At 45.6% G+C, this 24,859-nt stretch overlaps 1 protein-coding gene across 2 annotated transcripts in view; it reads right to left on the reverse strand.

The window, feature by feature from the left end:
* Nucleotides 1-14,031, reverse strand: part of CIITA (class II major histocompatibility complex transactivator) — an 84,160-nt gene extending 70,129 nt beyond the window's left edge. The window contains exon 1 of one of the 2 annotated variants that reach the window (XM_029576958.1): nt 13,736-14,031. In XM_029576958.1, coding sequence (XP_029432818.1) covers nt 13,736-13,961 — 226 coding nt within the window. In that variant the 5' untranslated portion in view covers nt 13,962-14,031. Of the gene's footprint in view, nt 1-3,994; nt 4,158-13,735 lie in introns of those variants that run through there. The other variant, XM_029576959.1, reaches the window with a different exon arrangement.
* Between the last annotated feature and the right edge of the window lie 10,828 nt (nt 14,032-24,859).

Consider the following 24,859-nt stretch of genomic DNA (forward strand, 5'->3'; position numbering starts at 1 on the left):
GGCCTTAAAGAGGCTTCAATTGTTGGAGGACACTAAGGCTAAATTGATATTTGGATTTAATATGACCCCTTGGTTAGAAAAACTGCATTGGTGCCAATTCTCTGCAGGAATAAATTAAAGTGCGCTCCGTCGGAGTGCACTGTACTGTATCGGCCTGTGAGTTAATTTACAGAGAAACCAGCAGGAAGCATGCGCTGGAGTTAGTTGTTCTTGCTAACAACGGGCCTTAGGAGTACAGTTCACTAGGACCCCTGGCAAAAGTGGTACTCATGCGGGAGGAAAAGGAGGCTCTCAGCAGAGACAGAGAAACCTTTTGGGGTGCCCATGTGCCTTCCTCCCAAACTTTTTTTTTAGGCGGGGGGGGGGGGTCCTCCCTCCCCGCATCACTTCCCTCTACTCCCAAGCTGCAAAGAAGGATGAGGGGGAGAGGTAAAGGTTGGAGAGAAGTGAGAGGAAGGATTGTGAAAGATGGATGGAGGAGGTAGGGGTGAGTGCTGGGAGGGAGGCAGAGGGGGTTGGGAAGTTGACAGAATTGGGATCATTCAACACGATGGACTGAGCAAATCCTACGAACTCACTGAACCACCCTTTAAGCTCCTATCTTGTGCTCCCTTATTTTGATTTCAGCTGGAATGACGTGCATGAATATTTTACCTAAGCTGATGGCATGGTGGTGTGTGCCTAGTCTTGTGTTGATTTTTAGCCCCATTTTTAGAACTGCCAACTACTTCTCATTTGCCTAAGAGAGGGTCCAGATGCACTAAAGTTTTTCTCGGTTTTCATATCTCTTGATAAAAATGCATGATACATCTGGCACAAAGAGACCGCTGTGAGAAGCATTTTCCCATAGATTCAAATTCAGGAAAACCCTTTAGTACGTCTGGCATATGAATTGTCTCTCTGACTCTTAACTGACTTCAGATTATTGGGAGGCGGTCACAAAGACTTTCAAAAATGCACCGGATTCCTGCAAGACTGCATCACAATTTCTTGCACTTAATTTTTGGCTTTCGTGACATCACATACCTACACACAGAGGCCTGCTAAGGGGGGGGGGGGGGGGAGGATGGAGGTCCGTCCTGGGTGACAAGGAGGAGGGTGCCAGCGACTGTGTGACCAATCAACCACTTAGCGACACCCCAGGAAGAAGAAACGTTCCAGCCAGGAGCAGCGGCCGGCAGGGAGCCCCGCCAGCCAAAGAGAACAAGCCCAGAGTGGCAGACCCGAGGAGGTGGCGGGCCACTGGTGGAGTCTAACCAGGTGGCAGTCCGTGGCCTCTCCTGCTGCTGTACGGCCCGAAGATAGCAGGAGGCCTTCGGACTTTGGTGGAGCTCATCCTGCCACGGCCTGAAGACAACAGGAGACCATGATGTGGGTGAGCTTGTGTGAATGAGTGAGAGCCTGTTTGTGTGTGTGTGTATCTGTGTGAGATCCTATGTGGGTGGGTGTGTGTGTGTACGAGCGGGTGTAAGGGTGCGTGTTTGTATGAGAGGATGCCTGTATGTGTGTATGAGGTGGTAAGTGTATAGAAGAGAGTGAGTGTGTGCGCCTGTGTATATATATGAGAGGGTGTCTGTGGGTACGTATGTGTGAGAGGGTGCGTGAGAGGAAGCATGTGTGTGTGTGTGCGTGCCTGGGTGAGACAAGAATTGTGTGTGAGAGATAACAGAGGAAGCATGTATGTGTGAGAGAGAGACAGAGGAAACGTGTATCTGTCTCTTTCACACACACACACAAGCTCCCTCTGTCTCTCACCAAACGTGTATGTGTGTGAGAGACAGAGGGATCATATTTTGTTTGTGACTCTGTGTGTGTGTGTACCCCCAGTTCACAACAATCTCAGGGTGACAGGTATGGAGAGTGGGGATTTTTAAAATCCTTATTAGTTTTTACTAGTAATTACTGGGTGTTATTTGATGTCTGCAGTTTTGAAATATTTTATCAGTGTTTAGAAAATGTTTAGGGTTAGGGCTTCTAATTATTGAATATTATTCTATTCATCGGCTGTTTTGAAATGTATTTTTTTTTTTTAGTATGGTTTTACTATTCTGATTGATTTATATTTCTTAATTGTATTGTTTTGAGGAATAGTGATTTTCTGCATACAGAATCTGGCTTGTGGTTTCCAGTTCAGTTTTTGTCTACATGTGTGCATGCGAGACAGCGAGAAAGATAGAGGAAGTGTGTGTCTCATCAAATGTGTCTTGCACCCATACACATTTATTTTATTTATTTATTTTGTGTTTTTCTATACCGGCATTCGCGAAAGGTATCACATCATGCCGGTTTACAATTAACAAAGGAGTGTAAGAAGAATAAACAATAATAACAATAACAGGTGCATAACGAAAAACATTTCAGTTACAATAAACATTGCAGTTACAATAAAACAGGGAAATACACAACTGGGAGCAGTGAAAAGTCGATAGGAAATTAAGAGAAGGAACAAATTTACAAATTTATGGTATTTACTAAGTAATTGAATATCACAATGATGAGTACCATGTTAACATGCTCCATTTGTCTCTCACCAAGCATGTGTCTGTGTGTATGAGAGAAAAGGAACATGTGTATGTGTCTCACCAAAAGTAACGCACACACACACACACACACACGTTCCCTCTGTCTCTCAGCAAGCATGTGTGTATATGAGAGAGAGGGAGCATGTTGTGTGTACGTGCATGCATGTGTGCCCGCAGTCTACAATAATCTTAGGATGACAGATATGGAGAGAGGGAGATGTCTAAAATCCTTATTAGTTTTAATTACTGGGTATTATTATTGTGAGCCAGTTCTTCTCTGGCCCCACGAAAAAATCATTTTATTTATTGTTACGTTGATCCTGTTCCATTGCTCCAAGTTTGTATCCCTGTTAAATGTAAAAGCATTCTTACATGCTAGTTATTGTTATACTGTAAACCGAATTGATATGTAATTAAATTTGCTACATGAATTTCGGTATATAAAAGTGTTAAATTAAATAAATAAATATTATTTGATGTGTCTGCTGTTTTGAAATACTTTATCGATGCTTAGGAAATTTTAAAAGTATATATAGTGGGGGGGGGGGGGGGGTTGGGGGGTGCCAAAGAAGTATACGCCCCAGTTGCCACAAATACTCTAGGTACGCCTCTGCCTACACCCCATTCTCCCCCTGTCGTCCAAAAATAAAACACAACGCATGATTAGGAGCAGCCTGTTTTGGATCTGGGCTGGGTGCTTTGCAGTTTCCTTTCCAAACACTGAGGCTGGACCGACTCCACGTGTTGGCGCAGCTCCGCCCACTCAGGAGAGCATCCCGGCTTCCACCGGCCAGAAGGCGAATCTCATCCTCCTCGATTTCCAGGAAATCGCCTGATTTCTTACCGCATGCACAAAAGTCCCCTGATATTTGATCCAAACACTTTAGTCCCACCCTCGTGCTCAACATAAATTATTCGCTGGCTTACACCCACCGTTTCTGCTTTCGGTTTCGCTGTCAGCCCTGTTTCTAAGCGTCCCCCCCCCCCCTCCGCTGACTTTGAAAACCCTGTGCATTTTAAAGCGGACAACCTCAACGGTGCCATCCCTTTCTGCAGAAGGACTGGGCAAAGTATTGGCGACACTCCGCATGCCCATGCCACGGAGAAAGGCGAAGCGGCGGCGTTGCCTGAGCAAAAGCCACCGGGGCTCCGAGCGGGGGGGTCGCAGAGTTCGTTGCTCCGAGGTGGGCACCACAACATTTCTAACGAGCCCTCACCGTGAACACAAAACACTTTTACAGCTTCTCTGTCAAAGGCCTCCTGGAAAGCCCCTTGCAGGGAAAGGAGAGGGCGGGAAGGAGGGGTGCCCGGTGCAAGGAGGTGCCCGAGTCACCTTCGCGGCAATCACAGGTTCAGCCGCCTGAAACTCAACACCCCCCCCATGCACCCAGCGGGGGCCCGGGCCCGCCCGCCAGCCACCTCCTCAGGGGGAAAACGACAACGACCGCAGGGACGGCGCGCGCTTTCCATACCTGCCCCAGCGCACCACTAAATATCCGGCTTCCAAATGCCCTGCACTTTCACCGCCGACTAACTCTCTGCAGGCGGCACGCGCTGCACTCCTGAGGGGTCTCGAGGCTGCGCGCGCGCCAAGCGCTCCCCTCAGCCGCACGGACCCACAAGAAAGTGACATGCGCGCGCTCCGCTCAGGTATCTCAGCGAGAATGAAAGTAAAAAGAAAGGAGTTGTCGTGCGTTTTCCCCTCACCCGCTGCTGGAGAAGTGCGGCTCCCCTCCGCCGCCGCCACCTGCTCACCGGCTCCGATTCCAGCGGCTGCCCGCGCGGGCGGCGTCTTTATCCTGCGCGTGAAGGGCGGCAGAAACCCAGGGTGGGGGGGGGGGGACACCCCCAAAGCTCTGCCCCCAACTCCACCCCCCAGCTCCGCCCCCCCCCCACTGCTAATTTCTTACTGAATATTTCATGTCTTTCTTGCTATACATACTTCCCATAAATCAAAGGGTATAAGATTTAATTCCCAGACCAACCATTTAAAAAGTTGATGCTGGCAAATCAGACGTAGTAAAGGAGAAAATGATTTAGGGCCTGATTTTAAAAAGCATTTACTCCAGTAAGTGGGCTTTTGAAAATTGCTACAATAGTACATTACACTTAGGCGCCTAAATCCTTTGAAAATTACCTCCATGCATAATACAACTATGCTGTATTATGCATGGAGAGAAAGAAGATCATCAAGTATCAATAGATGCAAGGAAATATGACCTAAAGATACAGAAGCAGGCCTAATTGGGCACTGCACACTTGATTAAAGAAAACTTCCAGGCTCATCTGGATATATTGCCTGGACATAGTCCACTGCATAAGCTTCAGAAAGAAGCTACTTGGCACTATGCAAATATTAAGAAGAGCACAGGCAGTGAATTTAAGAGACTGGGACCAGTGAGTGAGTGAGTGTGCAAGGGAAGGCCAACATCTTGTACCTCCAGTGCTGTAAATATGTGCTCTGAATCCATAGAAGCCTTCCCCTACTCCTCTAACAAATGGGGGCAGAGCAGGATAATTCCCTGCATACCTTATCATATAAAACATTCTGCTGTCATCTAAATAACAGTAACACAAATTACCCTTGTAAGCGGGGTTTTAAAAATTATTATAATATATGCCATTGAATTGTCCGTAGGACTTACTGTGTAAGTGCACTTTACCCGTGTAAATGGCTTTTTTTGCTACAATAGTAGTTTTAATTAGACATGTAAATCCTTTTGAAAATTCACCTGTTAATATACAAGAAAACTACAGATCCCTACACCCTAGCTGCAACAATTCAGCTCAGTCACATGTGCAGAACCAGAGGTAGACTAGTTAACCACAAATTACAAATATGCAGAAAGAAACTGAAATGCAAAGCCCAAGCAGCTTCAACTCTGTATAATACAGTGCAAAACTGGAAAAGTAGAAACAGAAATACATTTTCTCCCATGCTTAAGCTAAGCCCCCATCGTCATTCTTATGGAGAGTGGAAGGTGTTATTTCAGGGCTGCTGAGCTTCCATCATTGTTCTTGTGGAGAACGGGGGGGGGGGGGGGGGGTGTTTGTTCCTTGACACTCACCCCCACCAAGCACAAGATTGACAGAGGCTCTGTGCCTCAAAATAACACCTCCTGCCCCACCTCTGTGCTCTTCCCACCCTTTGCCTGCACCTGTATCCCCCAACCCGCAGCTCTTTCCTCCGCTTCTCCCTCTCTTTCTCCCTCTTGCCCCATCAGACCAGGAATGGGAAGAGGGGATGGGGAGAGAAGAGGAAGAGAGGACTACTGATGGCCAGGGATGAGGACAGATGGGAGATGAGGGAGAACTCGAGATAGTGGAAAAGGAAGAGAGAGAGAGGTTTCAAGGAGGCGTCCTGATATGGGTAGGGGAGGTAGGTGTCCCTACCCCAACTCTGGTCTTGCTCCATTATCAGCTCCTTTCTAGCTTCTCTCGCCCCCAATCCTGCAAGTTCTCTCTCCCTGTCTCACACACACACACACACACACACTCTCTCACACACACACAGCTAGCCCCATCCCCTGTGCCCACCAGCTTGCAAGTCCGCCACCCATCAGTCATTCCTCCAGCCAAGTAGTCTTATTATCTCAGCCAATCTGTCCTCAACCAACAATTTCCTCTACATCAGGAAACCAGCCTGGCACCTCTCAGCTTGCAACCTACTTCCCCTACTCAGAAATCCCCCCAGTCCTGCTTGCCAGTCCTCGCCAGCAAAGCCAGTCAGCATGCAGCCTCAAACTTCCCCGTCCCCACTGCCAGCCAGCTTCCAATCCCCCTAGCCAGTCTCCAGACTCAGATCCTCCCTGAAAGCCTCAACCACCTCCCACAGTCAGCAATCCAGCCTTGACCCCCCACCCCCACCCCCACCCCACAGACATCCTCCAGCCTCGTCCCCAGCAGACAGCCAGCAAGCCTCAACCACGGCCAGCCAACCTCAATCTCTGTCCCCACCCCCCCATCCAGCCTTGGACCTCCCCACCTCAGCCAGCCTCAGCCAGACTCCTCCACCCCAGCAAGCCCTCCTCTCCTGCACCCTCCCAGAAGTGCTCCTTTCTGGCACCTTACGGCCCTCTGAAGTGCTGTATTTTTTGCACAGTTCTTGGGAGACTCAGCACGAGAATGCAGACTCCAGTGCGGCTCAAACTCACAGAGAGGAGCGCAGTGCTGGAAAGGAGCAGATCTGGGGTGGTGCAGGCTACATATTAGTCGGGCCAGGGCAGGGCAGTCCACCCTATTCCGCACTTTCGTGCAGATTTTAATGCAGGAAAACCAGCAAGAAACGTGTTTACATATTCTGTAAATGGCCCGGCACTGTAAGAAGACATTCTTGCTGTATTGCACTATTCCTGTGTGATCTTTGGAGCAGTTTAGCACATTGGCTCCAAAGCTGGAAGTCAGGTTGGTTCTTTGGTAAAGTATCGGGGAAGGAAAATGGGCAAACTGGCTGGGCGTTGCGGTTCTTATCCATCGTTGTGTTCTTTGGCTCTGCGCATCAGTGTAGCCCCCCCTCCTGCTTATCACCGCTGATGGTAGGTGAGCTGTTTTAAATGTGACCCCATTTTTTGATGTTTCGGATTCTTAAAATGCGTGTCCGATATCTTCACTGGGGGAAACGAAAAAGAGTGGGGGCAGGAGGGAGAGCAAGAGAGTGGGGGTGGTGACAGAGAGCGTGGGCGCTGAAGGAAAAGTGAGAGGGGGAAAGAGAGAGAGAGGGGAGTGGAGGCAGGCAGGATCAGACAGATGGGGTGGGGGTATGAGGGAGAGACAAGGGGGTAGGGGCTGCCGTGCATCCATTGTTGTTTTTGTAGGGGAGGGGAGGTGATAAGTTGGGGCTGCCATTGGTTTTTTTTCCAGGGCGTCTTCTTCTTTTCTCGCCTTGTTGTCTGCTATCATCGGTTTTTAATTTTGCTCTTTTTTTAGGAATCCCCCTTCTTCCATATTGGGAGCTTAATAAGAATTATTTAAATATTTAAGTGTGGTCTTGTTGCTTTTTCTGTTTTGATTTCACCCTGCTTTATTTTATATTTAAAATGTTTATCTCGAATATATTTTGTAAATGCATTCAAACATAATGAATTAATAAATAAATAAATAATGTTTTCACAAGGGGGTGCCAATTTTAGTCTGAACCATAGCCAAGCAATTTTGGCACCTAGGATGAGTGGAAAAAGTATACCCTCATCCTGTTCATGCCACAAGGTCTCTCTCCCCGACTCACTCACTCTCTTACACACACATACACTCTTACACTCCCTCCCCCCTCACTCCTGTATTCTCCCCTTCCCCCGCTGGCCCATGCTCTCCCCTTCCTCTCTCATCAAAACCAGTGCTTGCCTTTTTCCCTACAACTCCAGTGATCTCCCCTTCTCTCCCCCAACCCAGTGATCTCCCCTCCCCCCAACTTCAGTACTCCCCCCTCAACCTCAGTGATCGTCCTCTCCCCTCTCCAACCCTCATACTCCCCCCCCCCAACATCAGTGGTCTCCCTTTCCCTCCCCTCTCCCCCAACCCAGGTACTCTTCTCCCCAACCTGCAATCTTCCCCTTCCTTCCCCCAGGATTCTGCCCCCCCCCAATCGTCAGTGATCAACCCTTCCCTTTACCTCACCTCCAGTACTCTCCCTCTAACCCCAGTGATCTCTCTTTCCCTTCCTTCAACCCAGATAATCTTCTTCTGCTCTCCCCTCCTCCAGCTCCAGTGGTCTCCCCTTAACAATTCAGATACAGTGAGTCCCTGCCTCAGAGATACCTTGGACAATGGAAGGTGAAGATACTTGCCCAAGGTCTCCAAGAGTGCTGGTGGAGGAAGCAGGATTTGAACCTTGGCTTCCCTGGTTCTCAGCCTCCTACTCTAACCAAAAGACAGAGCCAAGCAGTGCAGGCAGAACCACAGACAGGGGTGGAAACACAAGGAGTGTGGAAAGGATAATGGATGAAAGGTAGGATGGAGCAGCAGAGACTAGGAGTTGAGGATGGAGGGATAGGATAAAATGCATGAGAACAAGGGGCAAATAATGCATGGGAGGACAAAGTGAGAAGATACTGGAACAGACAGGAGCAAGAAGAAGAAGAGAATAAATGGGAGGGTCTGAAGAGAGAATGTGGGAGTCGGTGTCTTCATCCAGGTTGTCTCTTGTTGCCGGTGGAAGAAGTGAAGCTTCTCCTGGGCCCAAGACGGAAGTCTCTCCCTCAGCTCTTCCTGTTGCTGTGGTGTGTGCCAAGTTGGAGCCCACCAGGAGAGGAGAGGGTCCCCTGCGGGAGTTTCACTGGATCGAGGAAAGCTCCTGTGGCAGCGCGACCGGCACTGGCGGCTGCCTTGACGCCTGAGGGGAGGCAGAATAGCCGGGGAGTGCTCCTGGGGCCAGCACTTGCCACCACCTGTGATGAGAGGCAGGAGAGAGGTGGTATCTGCAGGGTCCGGGGGTACCTGGCTCTTCTCAACCATTCTTCAGGAGTCAATCGGTCAGTTCTGGGAGGGAAGGAAAACTCTGTCTTTGGACTCTATACGGCAGACCAGAAGGTGAAAACGCTGCAGAGTTTGGGGAATGGTTTTATGAAGAAGGACCTTCAGATGCAGTATCAAATTGAAGTCACCGAGAAGAGAAAGTGGCCCTTGAATTTAAGAGTTCTGAACTTTCTTGGACACCCCCCATTTGAATAATGTTTATTATTTGCCATCTAAGAAGCGTTCAGTGAGGGCACAAGGCAATTCAGGGCAAGAAGGGGTTGTAGATACCCTGGGATTATCTGCGTTCCTTGCAACATCTCAGGAAGAGGAGACCACTAGGGCTAATTTAATAGTCCCCTTTGTCTGTGAGGCTGATAAAAATATGGTTATGAAGTTTTATTTTAAATATAAGTTAAAGGTTATGGCATTTTACTAAATTGTGTCCTGAGGCACAGAGTAGGTGTAAACAAATGTTGTCAATATGCTTTAACTACTGGTGCTGGTTTGTTTTTTTTTTCCTGCGTTTTCCTGGTGTGATTTTGTGCATTTGAAGGGCAATTTTTAATGCCATTTACCCAGGTTAATCATCCTGTCTGAAAATTGTGCGTACTTTGATTGGGATGAAAGTATGTGCCAGCTTCCTCAGCACATGCGGAGAGGTGGCTGGGGACGAGGAACTCCCGGGCAGGGCCGGTGCTTCCATTAGGCAAACTAGGCAGTCACAGTGCCGAGATTTTAGGGGTGGCAAAGTGCCACCACTGTGAGGTCCAGAGGGGGTGCAGTATCAGAGCCAAAAATGCCAAAGAAGGGAGCACAGTCCTGGAGCCACTGCTTGTGGGTAGGAGGGAGCACTGTGCGGGGGGGGGGGGGGGGGCCTGCCACCAATTGATAAGTTGGGGGATGGGGAGGAGGTGAATAATCGAAGATATGCTTAGGGCACCAGCCCTGCTGCCAGGGAGGGGCAGGGAGAGGACAGGGTAGAGGCACAACCTGTGCAGATTTAATCTTCCAATTGATATTTCCCAGCAAAACTTTGCCTTCAGAAAATGTAGGTGCAAAGACTGGGGGTACTTCATACCTGCGGTAGTCACTTAGCTGAGAGGTCGCGTGGCACTGATTAGGCTGGGCTGTGGTAACTGGGAGCAGCCATGGCTTGGGGAAACAGCCGGGAGGACAAACGGAGGCAAACTCTGGCTGTTTCCACACACATCCTTTTTATTTACAATAACAGAAAACGACAGCACAAAAGGCTGCTTACCTTTGCCGACCTTAAGTTGTTCACAGTCCTCAACATACAATGGCTTCCTGTCTTCTCTCTGGGGCCTCCCCGAACCTTCTGGGCCTTGACTCCTTATGGTGTGGTGAGAGGAGCCTCCTCTCATCCATAATCCCTGGTGGGACCGGTCCTTAAGGCGGACCGGGCCAGAGAGCTGTGGCCGGTTCTCTAAGGTGTTCTGAGGGAGTTTCCCATATACTCCCTCACACTGGTGTTCTGAACATTGCTTCCACTATGTGATGCAAATCTATATGCAAATGTGCCACATCGTTTTCAAACCCTTGAGCTGCTGCAGGAAACATGCCAGCTGAATCCAAGTGGTTGGACTGGAAAATAAAATTCTAATTTAAAAACACGGTTTAAAATCATGTCTATTTTGGTAATTTTTTTTTTTTTTGGAAGGAGCTACCAGGTGTTTGGCTTGACCCATAATTCAACAATGCAGACTAACCTGTTCGGCACTGAATGGGAAAAAAAAAAAAAGTTTCGAATGTTGTTGACAATGGCAAGATGACTCCTAAGCAAGATGGTCTGTGAAGTCGCTACCAAGATGTCTTACACAATACTAAATACTGCCAGAAAGGGCCAAATATAATAATGCAGCAGGCGAAATCCTCACACCGGGACAGAATCTAGTAAGATCCCAAACAATCTACGTGCTAACAGAGGAGAAAGTTATGGATGACCTGAGTGATTCTGTAGCAAGGAAGTGAAAGCAGCACTCTGGAAAAGTGCCAAGATCACGAAAAGGGATTTTCCCATGTTGTGATTATGGCATAAACGCTTGGTGTGCTAGTCCCTAGTGTACAAAGCTAGCACATGAAGAAGGATTCATATTTTAATTAGAACTGGCAATTATACTCCCACGTCCTTGTGCTGTTTACCACCAAAGCTCTCCTTCTTTTTCATGCCATGCGGCTCTCGTTGGAAAGCCACGCCCTTCATTATTTTTTTGTATATTTTCAAATCATTGCGGTGACCGTCAGCCTCCTAGAGCAGAGGTGGGCAATTCCGCTCCTCGAGGGCCGCAAATCGGGAAGTAGATTTGAAATACAACCGAGGCGGAGCGCATGCAACTCTCTCCCTTTCTCTCATACATATGCATTAGGCATACTTGAAAACCCGACTGGTTTGCGGGCCCTCGAGGAGCGGACTTGCCCCACCCCTGTCCCAGAGTACAGGATGCAGTTCCTTGCACAACTGTTTCAAATGCTGCCACGAGAGGCGGCTTTTGGGGCACTGCCTCTCTAGTGCAGGAATCAGAAGCTGCTGTCACGCATCTCATACTTCCAGCACAGACCACTGGCCTATGCACTGGACATGTGGACCAGTGATCAAGGCACCAAACTTATGTCTGAGTTCACACATTTCTCTTTCCCTCTTGCTTTCTGTGTGGTCCAAGGCAAGTGAGTGCATTTTCCTGGACCAGGCTGTTAGGCCGATGTTATAATGTGCGCGCGGCTCTGCACACACCGTTATTGTGCGGTTGCATGCATACTTTTGGGCGCATTTCACTCCCAATGCAACAGGAAGGTTAGCAAACACACGCGCACAAAAAAAAAATGCGCACGCAAATTAATGCTATTCTGTGTACATCCCACGTTAAGCAAGGCATTAGCTATTACTCCCCAATGTAGCGAGGAGCGTAGGCTTCACTCAGGTTTTCTTAATGCTGGAAATGTAACTCCTGGTCAGAGGTGGAGTAAAGTTTCTGGAGCTAGCGTTAGTCTATGGGGCTGAGCATGGAGTTCACGGCGCAGGGCTGCTGACCTCGGAATTTATGCACAGAAAACACGATTCGCGCTCATGGCACATTTTATGCCCGCTAAGCACGTCTTTTGTGTGCTTATTTTCGGGTCAGCAATCCCGGTGCGTTAGCCTACCATTAGCTTATGGCATCGGGAGTTCATTCTTTTATATGCGCACGAGTGAAGAAAGTTCAGCGCGTGTTTTTCCCACATCTTATTATTAAATCCAGCTCTGTAACTGGATAATAACATTGCTCCTTCCCCCCGCCTTAGAAAGGGTTTAAGGTCCTAGCAGTTTCCTTCTGTTCCTGTGGCCTGCCGGCTCAATCAGAACCAGCTTCTACTGGGCCATGGTGCCTCGAGCCTTCATGTGCAACTATCCAGGGATTTTCCCCTCTGCATTTCTACAGGGCCACCTGCAATAGTTATTCATTAGGAGCTTTACCCAAGGCATCCATTTAATGGGGACTGTGCAGGGTGGGGGGCCCTGGGCTCAGTTCCTATTCCTCTAGTTTGTCCCCCACAACACCCAAGCATATCATATGCTCTTCCCCACACCCATGCACCTAGCCACACTCCCTGTACAAACAGCTGGCACACAAATGCCCTCCCCCCTCATACACACCTCTATCCATATCCATACCCACACCCTTATCCCATACTTTGACTACCCTCCATCCCCTCATGCCCACACATACCCCTACACACGCATCACACCTATACACAACCACACACACACACCACGAACTCTGACACCCACATATATACTGATCCCCACCCCCACAAAGCACATGCACATACACGCACACACACATCTCTTCCTCACCTCACCCTCATATCTACAACCACACATCCCCCAACACACACACACACAAACTCATACACCCTACTTTTATACACCCACACCCCCAGGCATCACCTCCCTTAATCCTCCAACACATACCATATATCCACAGCCCCATACTCATGCACCTCTACCCACTCCACCCACACATGCTATAGACCCCAAACATATAGATCTCACAAACAGCATCCACACACCCATCTCACACAGCATATACTAAAAAAAAACAAAAAACACACTCTATGCCTCATACCCACACCCACTGCAGAAATACACCCACACACATACACCCCCACATGTCACTACATCATCACACAATCCCCCCCCCCCCTCTCTCTCTCTATATATATAGATAGATAGATTTACCCTTTCCCAGTGCAATCTCCCAGAAGCATTCAAATGTTTCTTTTCAAGAAAGGCTCCTAGGATTGTTATGGGATTATTTCTCATGAATGATAAACTCAAAGCCACACACAGGCAGGATGTATATAGGCATTTGTTGTTGCATTTGAGCTGTACTTCTGTGCTTCACTATGTTGCCCCATCCCTTTTCCCTGTTATTATGTAATTTCACTACTTTTGTTATAATGTGAACCGGCGTGATGTACCTTACGAACACCGGTATAAAAAAGCTAATAAATAAATAAAATAGAAAACTGATTCTGGGCCTGGCCAACTCAGAACCTGTTATGTCTTTGTCAATGCAATCAAAAGGTATCATAGTCTGCAAAGATCCCAGGTTTTTCTCCAGGACCAATTTTGCTACTAGAACTGTGGAAATCAAACAGGAGAAGGCTTTGAAAAGAGCGACAATAGGAAAGACATGCCCTTCCTCCTTTTTGTAAAAAAAAAAAGATGCATGCAAAATGAGAAAAAAGTAGACTAGACTTACTCATTGGACCTGTGTGCTGAGTTGATTCTCCCTCACCGTTGTGTTGCAAGTTTCTGTAGGATTGCAAACCATTAAGAAGAAGCAAAGTGTTGACACATAGGTCTCCTTTTGCCACTAGCGTTAAGGTGATCTTCCTTGATAGGTCCTCTGTGTCTTTTTCACTGAGCAAGGCCTGACAGTATTCCTTGGATATGAGATCTTTTTCCAACAGGTCTTGAAGACACATCTGGACTTCGGCAGGTGTTGCACGGGAAAGGATATTTCTGATACAGGGCAGCACTTCTTCAAAAAGATTCATATCTGCAGCAGGAAAGATAGTGAGCCCAGAACTTAGTTGCAAGAAAAAGAAAATGCAATCCTGTGCAGTCCAAAAGAAGAAGTGGAAAGCGAAAAGCCACCGTAAAGAAGTTGGTTTTCTCTGCAAGCAGAGATGTTTGCTCATTTGAATAGACCTATGAATACATTGTATAACTCTTCCATTGAATTACTTGAGAATCTCTGAGAGAATTCTTTGATCCTCAAATCATTCCATGTAGTTTTAAACCCCTTGTATCAGGTATGAAGACAAAAAATGATTGTCTGTGTGTGTGATGTACATTATTCCCTTTGCAAACTATATGGCAATATTTGTTCTGTTAGATCATTCACTGTAATAAGTGCTGCTTTGGGCTCTGCTATTCTTCACTGCTAAGTTTGATGCAGTGCCCATTTCAGTTTAGCAAAAAATAATGGCTTCTGTCCCCTTTAAAATAAGGAGACCTTTTTTTGTCACCTAAGAGAATCCCTGCTAGAATTCTGTGTGAGACAGATTGCTTGACTCCACTGGAGGGTTTTTTTGTAAGGGAAAAATGGTTCCTGTGATATTCACAATGTCCACTAGATTTTTGGTGAACTGGGGGACAAGAAAGTACCCTGTGTCTCGGTGACTAAGTGTTTGGGGTTAAGGTTATGTGTGGTCTATGAAGGTGGCTAGGAAACTAGATCCTATACAAGGAGTATTGTCCTTCATTATAAAAAGGGTAATTTAGGATTTTGGAAGAGAATTGACGTCATGGATTAGGAGTCATTGGAGGAAAACCCTCCAGGGAGAGGGTTCAGCCCAAGGCTGCCTCTCAAGTGAGAAGGTCCTGCAGGGGTTTTCCCCCTCAAGGGGAAAGGCTCAAGGTAGTAGACAGTTCTCTTCAGGGGGAAACAGCCAAGAAATGACGTATCTGCTAACGGAGAGATGACCAGGGACCCGGACCAGAGTCCCAAAGGTGAAAGTGGAGTTCTGGGGAGAATCCCTGGGTGAGAGAAGAGAGCTGAGGGGCCTGGATACCGGGGAAGTTCCCGACTATTGCCTGGATGCAGTCGTTCTTGATCCTTGGAGAAGGAACATTGTGTAACAAGTAGTGAGTACTGAAATGTTTGGCGTTGTATATGTGGATGGTGGGACAGTGATAACCATGGTCTCTTAGAGAGAAGGGACGCTATTAGATGGTAAACAAAGCTCTCTTATCCATTCCCTCAGTCAAGACAGTGAGACTAACCCAGGTAAGAGAGAGGGCATTGTCTTTAGCAGGACCCACACTCTGGAACACAATGCCTTTGGAGACCAGATTACAGAGAGACCCCAAAACATTCAAGAGAAGTCTAAAGACATGGCTTTTTAAACAAGCTTTTTATAAAGAGGCCGGAGAATAGAAAATACACTGGAATAAACAGAAGAGCACCAGCACACAGCACTATTTTCATAAATGTGCATTACAATATTTTAACAAATTGAGTACACAATGAATGTAATAATATAGCACAGTAAATGTGATTTTTTTGACCTGTAAAAGTACCTTCTAGGTACACCTGGCCAGAACCTACATCACTAAACATTTGTACATATTTTTATGATTTAATGTAACCGAAACTTAATGGCACCTGTTAGAATGTACTATAGTACGCTTACTCCAAACTTACTTATGTGCCTACATGTAAATCGTTGCGATGGTATATAACTCAATGACGGTATAGAAAAGACTTCAAATAAATAAATAAATAAAAAGTGATGAGAATGTGAAACTTGTATCTTACTGATACTCCCATGAGCTGTTGTGTATATGGAGGGGGTAGAAGATGTTGTAAATGTGAATAGGTTCCTTTTTTTTTTTTTTTTTAAATGGGTCAGCTATATAGAACTGCGGAAGCATTTATACCTGTTGCTTTTGCAACTACCTCAGCCTAGGTGTGTAAGCCTATGACCCTGATTTGGTCCAGGGAATCCTTTCTACTCTTGTTTATTCTCTAACTGCTGGTTTTACCAAAACAATAAAAGTTTGCTGGTTTAGAATAAACTATGAAGGGAGTTCCATTTTCTGGTATTTGAGGGGGTAGGGAAAAAGAAATAGTAGAGAGGGGTCATAGAGGGGTCCTCAGTGGGTGAGAGCTCTGTCCAGCTAAAGACGCCAGTCCATCCTATTTAGCCTCTGGGCCCAGGTCCAAACTCCTATTGAATCCTATCCTGAGAGACTGGATCTCAGCCTACAAGTAGTGCCAGACCCTTTCAACATTTTATGTGCCCACCCCCACTCCTGTCCAGAGAGGTTACAATCACTTTTTTTTTTTTTTAATTAAATAAATGGTTTTAAGGGTTGTTTTTTTTTCCTGAAGGAATTTCAGCAGGTAAATGGTAGTTTACCTGAGCAAACAAATGATTTGAATTGCAGCCCCTCCCACTCCATCCCCACATACACACATATAGGGAAATGAATGCACGTTGCCCAACGCATGTGTATCCTTGCACCTGCCATGGGATTTTCAAAGGGAAGTTGTGCGGGGAGTTTAAAATTCCTCCCCCTTCTCCCATGTTTAATGAACTCCAATAGGACATGTTAGAAGTTGCGATTGCAGTCAGGGGCACCAAGGGAACACACTGTGCAAAACTTCATGCATTCAGCTGCTGTGCTTCAAAACTATGAAGAGTCTTTATATCCCTTCTCCTCCAGGCAAGCAACCTTCCCTTCAGCCAGCAAGTCAAGGGTTGGAGACTTCCCCTCTTATAATGACTATCAGAGCTCTTAATCATGAGATCACCTTATCAACCCCAAAGGCTTTCTTATATGAAAACTCATCTCCTTCTACACTTATTCATTTATGAATATTTGATATTCCTCCTTTGTCAAGAATGACTACAAGGTGGATTACAATCAAGTTTAAAAAACAGTTACGGTACAATAATATTAGATGCAAGGTCGCTTACAGTCAGGATTGAATCAAGTAGGAGAGGAAGAGGTACCAGGTGTGGCAAACTAGAATCATGAATACAAAGGTCCAGGCTGTCTAAGAAGGACATAGAAGAAGATCCATAGAAGAAGATCCATAGATTTGATGCCTGCCTTATGCTTAGTGATTAGTCACATTCTGCGACACTCCAATCACGTTCATCTACTTTGTATCTCTACTCATATCTGATTATCTCCTCTCCTTCGTGTGCAATGCTTTTTTGGTGATTGTAAATTTTGACACAACTGTAATTGTAATTTTGATTATAATCTGGGTTGAAAATATCAAATATTTATAAACAAGCAAATAAATTACAAAAGCCCACTTGACTGAACTGGACATGAATTATTATTGAGGTTATCTGAATAAGAGGAATAAGAGGTTATCTGAAATTGCAGAAAAACAGAAGTAGATGTTACCACAGTTTACATAAAACTGTGAGGGGCATGGTGGGAATATAAAACCAATAAAAAAATCAAAGTGGTAGGTAGTCAAAAATGTCAAAATATTCAATATAAAATATTGTAAACCACAATAAAAAGCAAAAAATCCCATCCAGAACTACTGGAGTTTACTTTCCAGGATGAACATATATGCATGGATATTCTAAACATAAAACCCACCTTGTCAGAAACCTCATGTCCCTGCTCCCCCTCACCCGATATGCCCTGAAAATTTGGTGCGCACACACACACACACTCATACTTCAGTCCCATAAACTTTCCTTTCCTTGGGAAAGAAGGCTAATTCCCCCCTCCCTGCCTATAAAAATGGTCATTTATTAAAAAAAAAAATTGGCACAACATATTTAGGGAGATCCGCTTGCATCAGAGGTAAATCTTATACATTTTCTTAAAAAATATAACAGTATAAACCAACATCTTAGCCTGGCTATTGGTTCAGGCCTTTAGTTGAGATATTGATTTTGTTATACTATCATTTTTTCTGGATGTTTAATTTTGTTTTAGTTCTATTTTTAATTGTATTATAATTATGTATTTATTATGATTTTGATTTTAACATTATTATATCAATTCATGTTGTACATTTCCTTAAGTCCATGGAGTGGGGCGATTTAGAAATGTGAGAAATAAATATAATAGTGCAAATAAAATAAAAAAAATAGAACAATAGAAACAATCAAATTCAACAAGAAATGTTCAAAAGTTTAAAAAGTGCTATTCAAAGAGTACATAAACTCTACAAATTGCTGTGTAAATGCAGACAAATTCACAGTTCATTCCCAAGTACAGTATTATGGAGAATGATTCATCAATGTCTTGCTATTCAATAGTCCAAAAGAATTTTTCAGGCATAACTAGGTGGAGAGAAGAGTCCAAGAGTGTGGAATCAGAACATATGTATATGATAATGATACTCACATACTAATGTGTTTTAGTTTGCATGCACATACACATGCAAATGATCCCAATAGGAAAATAGCACACAAAATTTTATTATGCTATATTTTGCACAAATAATCTTATAGAAAGTCTTTTTATTTTTTGCAAAACTTGCCTGCGAAGCAAATTTCACGTGTAGTTTACTTGCATGCTAATAGTTAATGAGCTATTTTGCATGTGTTTGCATCACAGCAGTTCGCTATTAATCTGAACAAAATTTTGCATGCAGAAAACTACATGCGAAATTTTAGTCTTTGCAAAGGAGAAAAAAATTCACAAAGATGGTTTTGCATGTCAAAATGGCAACTAGTGTGCACAGTTTCCCGTTTTTTTGTGCACAAAGCCATTTTTGCTCTCCATCTCGTACATCTGTCTCTGTGTAATTAAAAACTGAATACATTTGTCAATCAGACAAGAAGGGGAAATAATTATGACGTACATAAAACAAAGTTGCTGAAAACATCATCCAAAAGAAATGTAAATATGTTTTGACAGTCAACCTAAATGAATGTGGTGGTAATGACAAATTACTTGGGTCAATGCAGTGCATTTACACTTCTTTATCTATTACTTAGCCTTATATAGGAAGCAAATCACAGTTTGTTAGAGTATTTCATTTTCTGCCTTTAGTGGTTCACTAACAGGTGAATTTTCAGAACGGTTTACATGTCTAAATATTAACTACTATTGTAGCAATTTTAAAAGCCATTTACAGGGTAAAGTGCACTTACACAGGTAAATCCTACGGACAATTCAATGGCATGTATTGTAGCAATTTTCAAAAGCCCACTTACATGGGTAAAGTGCATTTATACATGTAAAACACAATTTTAAGTGTGTAAATGCTTTTTTCAATTAGGCTCAATAATAGTAAATGCACTTCCTAAGTTGTAGCTAATTTTTCAGAAAATAACGTGACTTGCGTTATTTGAGGCAAGCCACATTATTTTATTTGCATTAGATTAGGTATGTATGAGCTGCTTTACATGCATTTGCACATTTTATGCATACAGAGCAGCTCATTTAAATATGGGGTGATTTTATGGGAGAAAATATCGCACAATAGTCAAAATATCAAGCAATATCACCAGGATAAGCATATGTCGCATGATAAATCCTGTTTTTCACACATTAAATGCTTAGCGCGGCTCAGTAAATATACCCCTAAGTTTGTACCTGAAGCAATGGAGGGTGAATTTACTTGCTCATAGACACATATAAAAACACAAGGTGCGAAACAGCTACAAGAGCCCTAACAACAGCCGGCATTAAGCCATGCATAACAGATCTTCCTATTTTAATATTCAAAGGCTTGGACAAAAAGCCTGATCTTTACTTTTTTTTTATGGAAGGGCAAATAATCTTCAGGGTGGCAAATAACAGTAGGCAAACAGTTACGCAGATTTACAGGAGCACAAGAAAAGGCTGGTGCCAATCTCCTGTTGGTTGAGCCATGGGGGGGGGGGGGGGGCCGTCTGGGACCACTGACATTTGGCCCCATGGGATGGGCAATGAGTAAGCTGAGGTAGGACCTTGGTCCTGCAAGCCATCTTGGGAGGAGGGGGGGGGGGGGGTTGCAGGGTTATAGGAGAAACTTCTTTTCTTTCTTTAGCCCTGGGCAGAGACAGATTTAGGAGTTTTACCACCCCTAGGCACTGATGCTGCTGTGGCTTCCTCCCTGCCCAACTCCCGGATAAGGTCAGACAAAAGTGACAGGAGGTGTAAGGCAGAATCCCGCAGTTTGCTGTAGCAGCTCAGGCATAGATTTTGTGGGAAAAACTGGAAAAATCTGAAGCACATCGGCAAACATTTCCATCCAAGTATCAGTACTGGGATGGGATCTCAGGGATGCGCAAAAGAGAAGGAGAGGGTGAGAGGACCAGGGATGGGGGGAAAAGAAAGGAGGAGGGCTAGGAATGGGGTGAGGAGAAGGTGAAAGGACTGGGGATAGGAAGGAGGAGTATGAGAAGGAGAGAGGACTGGGGAGGAGCGATAGAAAGGAATGGGGATGGGGAGCATGGGATATGGGGAAGTCAGGAATCTGGGATGAGAGAAAAACAGGAAGAGGGAAGGAGGTTTTAGAGGGAAAGGGAGTAGGAAATGTTGGGAGGTGGGTTCCAGGATCTGGGGAGGAGGGAGGATCCAGGATCAGGGGGATAGAATCTGAGATCAAGGGAGAGAGAACCTGAATTGTGGTGAGTAGAGGAGGGAGGTGTCCTTACTGTGCTCTGCTTCTGCTCCCCCTTATAGCTCCTCTCTAACCTCTCAATCTGGCGCTCACACACCAGCACCAATCCCTTCTCTCTCACATGCACAAACACTGCCCCCCCCCCCCAATTCCTCTGCCTCCTCACCCCCAGTGATCCCCATTCAGCCCCTCCTAATCTTACCAACATGATCCCCCTTTGCTCACTGTGCTCCCGGCTCAATTCCCTCCCATTCTGCTCCCTGCCTGCTGCCTGGTGAAGGGAGGGGCTGGATCAGGACAGGAGGGAGAGGGCTGCTCTCTGGCTGAGTGAGAGTCAGCACAGCTGGAAGGCGGTGGATCTCCAGCCGGCCTGCTGCCCCCACAGATTCTTACTGCCCCAGGCACAGGCCCGGTGTGCCCACTGACAAATCCCGGTTTGGTCCGGGTCTGAGCTCCTGAGGACAGGTGGAGGAAGAGAGAGAGGCAGCAGTGGCAGGGATGGCTCCCTCCTGGTGTAAGGTGCCTATGCCCGAGGCCCTAGGGGAGCTGCAGCCACAGCTTCCTGCCAGAAGTTCGACTTAGGAGGTGGATCCGAGCAAACCACGCGGCGCAGCTATAAAGTGGCAGTCACTAGTGCGCGGCTGTTTTTGGACAAGCCGTCAATCGGGTTTGAAATGTTTCTCCATCTTGAAACAGAAATAATATTGGGTTTGCTTGCTCGGTTGTTATCGCTAACTCTTGAAGAAAGGGCTTGGTGGCTTGAAAGAAGGCCTGTGGCAGGAGAGCACGGGACGACGTTTTAAAGATGCGCGCCGAACACAACCGCTTTTGACCAAGGCGATAGCTTTAGTTGGTGATAGCGAAGCTGCTAAAAGAGAATAAGAAAACATCTGTGTGGGAAAGAGGAAGGTAAAGCCTCTGCTGGTACAGTGATTTCAAAGCAGCTATAAAAACACTGGTAACCAACTGGAGAAGCGATGATTTTGCCATTGTGTAGCAAGGTATTTTTTGAGTTAGGATTCCTGAGTTGTTCAGCCCTCTCTCTCTCGCTCTCTATATATATTTTTTAAGTTTCTATATTTTTCCCTTGGATCATATGTCTTTTTACTTTGTCTCATGTACAGCCTTTTTCAGGGAAGTATTTTTTGTTCTTATTGACTTGTTCTGAAAGCTATTGATTGTTTTTTTTGGGGGGGGGGGGGGTTTGCAGGCCATTTTTGGCGAATGCTAGGAGCATAGGCTCATAATAAAAATATGAATTCTTTAAGGGAATACATGATAAGATACCGTGGTGCATAACTTCACAGTATTGCATAACACCTGTTTTATGAGACTCGCTTTTATCCCGAATGGAAGTCTGATTTATTTATTTTTTCAGATGAGCTTTCTCCCGAAAAGTGCTTGTCTATACTTTTTCCACTCTCTATTTTTTTTCTTTTTGTCCTATTTATAACCAAGAGATAATTCCACTGAAGGGAAACCAGTTCTCTTTTCTTGGTACATTTACTTAGTAAACTAAAATGCTGTGCAAGCAAAAGGAGAACAGTCAACAAAGCAATCTTCCTCTTTTTTTCTTTTAAATGTTACATCTTTTAAAAACTTTATTCTCCATGTGACGCTTCTCGTGCACGCCCTCTTTTATTGCTTCCCGTTTCTCACTTCAGGCCATGATTCTGATTTGGGCTTTACGATTTAAGGAGTTATCCATAAGCTCTGTTCACAGACAAGAAGCAGGAGAAGTTTATTTATTCTGCACTAAATGCACCACGACTGGACGCAGACCAGTTAGAGAGGCTGAACGCACGCACAAGGAAAACAGAAGCAGAAGCTGTTGTTTCTAAATTAAAACTAACCAAGTCACTAGGTGCAGAATTGTATAAAATGCTGAAAGATTTAGCAGCAGGGCCGGTGCAATGGCACCCTAGGCGAACTTTCAGCCCTGTGCCTCACCCCCTTAATCAACTTTCAGGACCTTAGGAACCCCTGAGATCTTGTTAATTAAAACTCAGCAATCATAATTAATTACCCCACTACCAGCCCTCCTAGAATGATCCTGGGAAACCAGAATTAGACATCAGACTTAAATATAGATAGATTATAAATGTAGCAGAAATGATGTCACCGTGTCTGATGAATACTCGTCTGTGATTTTTGGGAACAGACTGCAAATAAAATCAAGAAAAAGGGCCAGTGCAAGGGTATTAGGCGCCCTAGGCAAAGCTTCTGCCTGGCACCCTCCCCACCCCAGCCCTCGGCCAGACCTCCTACCTCATTCGCAGACCGCCGAATCTCTACTCTTTGCCATGAGCGGGATAAGACTCTGCTCACGGTCCCACGTGGCTGCTTTTTGGCAGTCCCTAGTGGTCGGTCGCCGCCAGCCCTGTCAAGAAATCATTTATAAATCAAAAGAAATCCATACCGCATTGGCTGGCTGACCTAGGATATTTCCCCTTACTATTACCATATAAATAAAGACCTTCATTTTTGCTTTGCATTCTTTTTTTTTTTTAATTTCCCCTGGGAATGTCTCTTTATTTTTCCAGGTAAATATCAGAGTTTATTTATTTATTTATTTATTTATTTAACATTTTTATATACCGGCATTCGTAGGACACATCATGTCGGTTCACAATTAACTGAGAAAGGAAATTACATTGAACAAGGGGGGTTTAACTGGGAGAATTGGATAATAATTGGATAAAAGGAACAAGGTAAAAAGCGAAGAACGAGAGAAAAGAGAAAGCAAGCATGGATAACTTAATTGGAAAAATATGGGTTTAAAATTACATATTACATATGTGAACTTATTTACAACGTTGGGGGGAGGGGTGAGGGGAGAGGGAAAGGGGGGGAGAAAATATGCGAGAGGGGAGGTAAAAGTAATGGAGAGATTGATATGGTAAAGAAGGCGGGGGGGGGGGAGGGGGGGGGGGGGAGTTAGGGGGAGCATGGGGTGTGTTGGAAGGGTTACCAGGGTGGGAAAGGTGGGAAGGGCTGTATGGAGAATGCAGGTTCCTGTATGCGTGGGAGGCCTAGGGTTGAGAGGAGTTGGGGTAGGCCTGTTTAAACAGCCATGTTTTTATTCCTTTTTTGAAGTGGCTCAGGGATGGTTCTAGTCGGAGTTTGGCCGGGAGGGAGTTCCAGAGGGAGGGGCCTGCGATAGAGAAGGCTCTTTCCCTGGTGGCGGTGAGGTGCCCAATTTTGAGTGAGGGGGTTTGGAGGGTGCCGGCGAGGGCGTTTCTGGTGGGGCGGTTCGATTGTCGGAATTGAGGCATATCTTCAAGCCAGGGGGAGCTGTTTTTGTATAGAGTGTTATGTAGGATGGTAAGTGTTTTGTATTGGGAACGGAATGCAATGGGGAGCCAGTGGAGATTTTGTAGTATGGGAGTGATATGATCGGATTTTCTTGTGTTTGTTAGGATACGTGCCATGGCATTTTGGAGGATTTGAAGAGGTTTAGTAGTAGAGGCTGGGAGGCCTAGGAAAAGGGCGTTGCAATAATCGAGTTTGGATAACATGGTGGTTTGCATGACGGTGCAAGAAAATACCCTTGCACTTGCACTGGTGGAGAAAAGCCAGGACAGTAAAACAATATTAAGCAGATTCTCTCGTCCACTGGCTCAGCAGCATCCCCCTCTCTCTACCCTCATCCCCTGCCTGACTTGCCCCTATTTTTCCCCGCCCCAACAAGGATGGTGGTGGTGGCTTCAGTCTCCTCCTCCCTTCTTCTTTGGGAGCAGTGCTTGCTGCGGCTCCTGTGTTGTGCACCCATTGCACCTCTGCAATGGGTGCACAACACAGGAGCCGCAGGGGGGCTGCTACAAGCAGCTCACCGGTGGCACCAGTCAGCAGGCACTCTGGGAAGGGGGAGGCAGGTCTGAAACGCCACATCAGTGGGACTGGAGATCAAGCGCTTTCAGTGGTTTATGTGTTGGGGGTGAGTGTGTGATGGAGTTGTGCTTTGGCCCACGCTGGCTTACAGCAGTAGTGGGAGTTCTTGAAGCGCTGCAGCAGCGGCCTTGGAGCTGCTGTGCAACCAGCCTACAATCAGGGCGACAACTGGTGCAAACAGATTGCCACCTTTGGGAAAAATCCGGGAATTTATGGGTGGAAAGCATAACCACTTAAAGTTTACAATAGATCATCATTATTTTTCTTGGACATTAATATTAGCAAGGATCGGGATCACGATCGGCTTAGTACCCACCATCTTCCGACCCGCGGCCATTAAGATTAAATATAGCAATAGGTCAAGTCCTAAAAATTTGATGCCAGCTCCAT

The sequence above is a fragment of the Rhinatrema bivittatum genome, chromosome 14 (assembly GCF_901001135.1).
Source record: "Rhinatrema bivittatum chromosome 14, aRhiBiv1.1, whole genome shotgun sequence".
Lineage (NCBI taxonomy): Eukaryota > Metazoa > Chordata > Amphibia > Gymnophiona > Rhinatrematidae > Rhinatrema > Rhinatrema bivittatum.